The sequence below is a fragment of the Etheostoma spectabile genome, chromosome 7 (genome assembly GCF_008692095.1).
Source record: "Etheostoma spectabile isolate EspeVRDwgs_2016 chromosome 7, UIUC_Espe_1.0, whole genome shotgun sequence".
In the NCBI taxonomy this organism is placed as follows: domain Eukaryota; kingdom Metazoa; phylum Chordata; class Actinopteri; order Perciformes; family Percidae; genus Etheostoma; species Etheostoma spectabile.
This window is the reverse complement of record NC_045739.1, coordinates 16,184,435-16,188,922: the sequence shown is the minus strand read 5'-3', so window position 1 is coordinate 16,188,922 and position 4,488 is coordinate 16,184,435. Positions and strand designations below refer to the sequence as shown.

At 40.6% G+C, this 4,488-nt stretch overlaps 1 protein-coding gene across 1 annotated transcript in view; it reads left to right on the top strand.

Moving 5' to 3' along the window:
• The window catches only part of celsr3 (cadherin, EGF LAG seven-pass G-type receptor 3), a 95,040-nt gene that overhangs the window by 36,769 nt on the left and 53,783 nt on the right, over nt 1–4,488 (top strand). Inside the window, 1 exon segment of the mRNA XM_032520957.1 lies at nt 929–1,151. Coding sequence (XP_032376848.1) covers nt 929–1,151 — 223 coding nt within the window.

The following is a 4,488-nucleotide window of genomic DNA, read 5'->3' as shown; positions in this document are numbered from 1 at the left end:
TGCTATACAAATAAAGCTGCCTTGCCTTGCCTTGCCTTAAGGAGCCATCTGTCTAAGGCTAGTTTCAAACCCAGCCTGCTCTGTCTACATAGAGGGCTGTTTTTGTGTGCAGCTGCTAAATGTCAGACAATGTGTGTGTCCAATGATGCTCAAGGAAAGGTGAAAAACAAAAAGAACGAGTGAACCTCTACTCCTACATACCTTTTTATGTGAGTGAGTGTGTATGTGTGTACTGTATGTATGAGTTTGTGTGTTCTGTGTGGGTGTTTCTGCCTCTCGAGACACTGCAGACTGGTGCTTGTTTGACTGGCAGCCAAGTCTGTGTTTATTCTCGTCCAAAGATTTGTTTGTGTTGCTTTTTTTGTTTTCCACACAGTAGAGCAACAGAATCACAGCTGGCAGGAAAATACTTTTTTTCCCCGTTCTCCTGCATACATACAGTACACTTCCAAATATTGTACATCAAGTATTGTTTCGTGGTCAACTCTTAATTTTGTTGTAGTTTGTATTGTGTGCTCATTTCAAGTATTGTAAAGGTTAGTCCTTTATACACAACAGTTGCTCTTACACCTGCTCCTCAAGAATCAGCACCCTGCTGCTTCCAGCATTTAATCAAGTAGTAATTTACATCTTAAGCGTCTGGTGAATGCAGTTCACTGCCTGAAGAAAAACCAGCAGCACTCTGTTGAGCTGTTGACATGGAAAAAAAACTTTTATCTTTTGGTGCATATTTATATGTACAGTACAGGATATTCTAAGACTGTGAAGTCAATGAAATGATGTAATTCAATTTTATTAATGAATTCTTTGTAAAGATAAGACTCTGTCGACCAGTGATCGTGATTTTTTTTTTTTTTTTGTGACAGTGTTTGTTGCAACTTCCACAAAGGTTCACCACAAGTGAATTATTTTCATCTTTAATCCCCAGGTGACCGGTGTGAGTTTGACCGGCGGCAGGGCAGGTGCGTGCCAGGTGTGTGTCGTAATGGAGGGACGTGTCGGGAGCTTTCAGGTGGTGGTTTCCGCTGTGAGTGTCCTCCAGGAGGCTATGAGCGTCCATACTGCACAGTCACTGCCCGGTACTTCCCACCAAAGTCCTTTGCCATGTTCCGGGGCCTCAGACAGAGATTTCACCTGTCCATCTCGCTAACGTGAGTGGATTTAGTAAATTCAAAATGTTTTATCTTTTTTTGTCTTGTGTCTTGGCTATACTTCTCTAAATTTCTAAATTTGACAATTCAAATTTCATTTTTTGTTTCAGCTTTTGCTATCTTCCTTCCTTCCTTTCTTTCAGCGTTCATCATTCTTCATCCAGTCACACTCACTCCACATCCATAACCACTCCTTTTGATTCTCAGTTCTCTTCCTCTCTCTCCTTTTTGCTTTAATCTATATATTTCATCTCCGTCTCCGAGATCGATCCTATTATTCATGTTTCTCTCTCTGCTGCCTCCACTTCCCTCTCCAGTGAGAAGTGCAGTTTCTCCTCTCTTTCCTCTTTCATCTGTCAATTTACTGGGTTCAGTAACAACTCCTTCGCTTTCTCTCTTTCCACTCTCTCTTCTTATCTTACATCTTATCACCCCTGTGTTCTCCTCTTTCAGTCTTTTCTGGTTCAGCAAAGGCAAATGCTACATTTCTGGTGACTCTATGCTCTCTCTGGGAAGAAAAGCAAAATCACAGTTACCAATTTAGACTAGAAATAGCCTTATTTAATGTTTTCTTTAAAAAACATAATTGAAGTGGTGGATTTGTACAGCTTTAGTGGTCAAAACCAGGCTTGCTCTCAGACCTTTTGCAAGGGCTTTACGCTTCTCAGAACATTTGAACTGAAGTTTTATAAATCTCTCAAGTTATTATCATTGAGAGTACTGACCTACATACAACATGTAGAGACACGTGAGTGAGGTCAGTTTTGCATGTCTTTTAAACTTTGCTTAGTGCACGTCGTAGCCATAGCATCTATGCTTGTTTTGTTTATTTGTTAGATGTAACAATATGCTACTGCAAAAGTCAGTGATCATCTCCTTACCTGGAATCCTTTGTCTTGCTCGCCCAAAACCATCGTTTCCCTGTTGCTACTTCGCCTCTTGACATACGAGTGCTCGTCTATAGGAGATCTGAAGTGGTCCTTAACAGTGGTCAGGCAAGGTTATGGGATGGTTGCCAAGGGTGATATCGTATAATGATAGTTGCTAAGGTGACGTTGCCCATGGGGTTGTTGCTAGGCTGATGTGGCCACCATGGAGGGGTTGCTATGTGGCATTGTGGTCATGGTATTCTTGCCAAACAAGGCTCTGTGCATTGCTGGTGCGTAATGGCTGAGTTGTTTCATTGATTTGTGACCACCAGTTGGGCAAAAAATGGTTTTGTAATAAAATGTCTTCCCTGTAAGACTCCAATGGAGGCAAGTGTTGGCAGCAATGGTGGCAGTTAAGTTAAAATATCCAAAGTGAGAAAAGTAAATGATGTTCTGTCCTTTCAACAACTACAATTAAGGTGCCCTTGAGAAAGACAGGACTGGTGGGGAACAGGTACTGTGTGGTCTTTTTCAGCACTGCTCTGCTCACCTACATTCACATCTGGGAGCTTCAATCATCAGTCTACATGATCAGCTGTAACTTCATTGCCTTGCACTCATTAGTACATTTTGTTATGTAAGACAAACAGAAACCCTTGATTGTATTCCTGTTGTTGCTGGCAAAGTTACATTCAGGTTATCTGATGGTGACTAATTCAGCAGTGTCCAACTCTACACTGACCGTCAGCCTTCTTCCCCTGACATCAGTGTTTTATTAAGCATACTGTTTGCTGCCAGCTACACTCCTTGGCCTGATTTTGACATCAGGGCCAAACAGGATTTAATCATGATTCATGTCCATCACTTTCTCCCACAGCATTTAATTTCTCCACTGCAAATATCCTCCTTTTTCATCCAAAAGCTGCTGAAGAGATTTTTTTGTCTCTACCTCAAACAATATGATGGATAATATGGTCATCTTATAGTAAATATACAGTATTTATATTTGTTTTTTCTTCAAATGCAGTTTGTTGGTCTCAAACAATAAGCATGCTTATTATTATGCATTATTTATGCCTTCGTCCTCTCTGCATCTTTGCTTTACTGACTCCACTCACAGTCTCCATTTACTTTGGCAAAGATTAGGTTACACTATTTTTCAACTATTTCCGGCATTTACTTTGGCAAAGATTAGGTTACATTATTTTTCAACTATTTCTGGTGGCTTGAAGAGATTGCATCCGTATACTACAAGATAGGATGCAACGGTGCTGTTTGAGCTACAGCAGAGCCATGCAAAAAGCCACGTGTCCGCTACAGAATAACCATGGGTTTATTTCAGACAATGGCAACATCCTCAGATAACAGAGATATACAGTTGTCATGATAGAAATGGTAATGACATGCTTTTCCTTACAGTACTTTTCCTAACAGTGCTATATTGCAGTAACACATCTGATGTTACAGTCACATTGATCTCTAGTGGATGTTTAAGCCAAGGATATAAAATGCAGATAGTAAGTAAGAATTTTGTTTTTCAAGGACTTGAGTTCAAGCCACCGGTTCATAAACCATCAAGTAAAACATTTATTTACCACAAAAATGTAAGACTAAATAAACACATTTTTTGAAGTGGACATTTTTTGCAGTGGAAATTGTTCTGCCTCTTGTTGCCAGGAGGGCAGATTTGTCATCTGTGCTTTAGTATGAAAAAAACTAACAGATCTTTTGATCATTGTGTGTTTACATGGCAGCCTTGGACTCAGCACGTCCCCTTGGCCTTGCAATGCAAAGTAGACTACTGTAGGACTCTTAGCAGCTGGAGGGAGAGAATGTCTGAAGCTATATACAGGGGCGGCTGTGGCTCAGTGGTAGAGCGGTTGCCTGCCAATCGGAAGGTTGGTGGTTCGATCCCTGCAGTCCCACGTCGAAGTGTCCTTGGGCAAGACACTGAACCCCGAGTTGCCCCCGGTGCTGCTCATCGGTGTGTGAACGTGTGTGAGTGTTTAAATGATGAGCAGGTGGCACCTTGTACGGCAGCCTCGGCCACAGTGTATGAATGTGTGTGAATGGTGAATGTATCCTGTATGATGTAAAAGCGCTTTGAGTAGTCGTTAAGACTAGAAAAGCGCTATATGAATACAGCACATTTACATTTATATGGTTTAAAACTGTACCACAGTTTGACTACCTTTTGTTCCTAAGCATATGACTTGGTTTGCAGGATTCGTTCTTGTTTTGTGATGTGAAATTAGGTATTGTATGGGTCACTGTATCAGGATCAAATGTTGTATTAACCAATAAATGTATAAATCTGGCAAACAGTATTATTTGTTTAACTTGTATTGCATATTTTCTGGATACAAACATGTAAAATATACTGCAGAAAGAAATATAAAAATCCTCATATTATTTAAAAACGTATTATGGACGTGTGTGTGTGTGTGCGTGTGTGTGTGTGTGTGTGT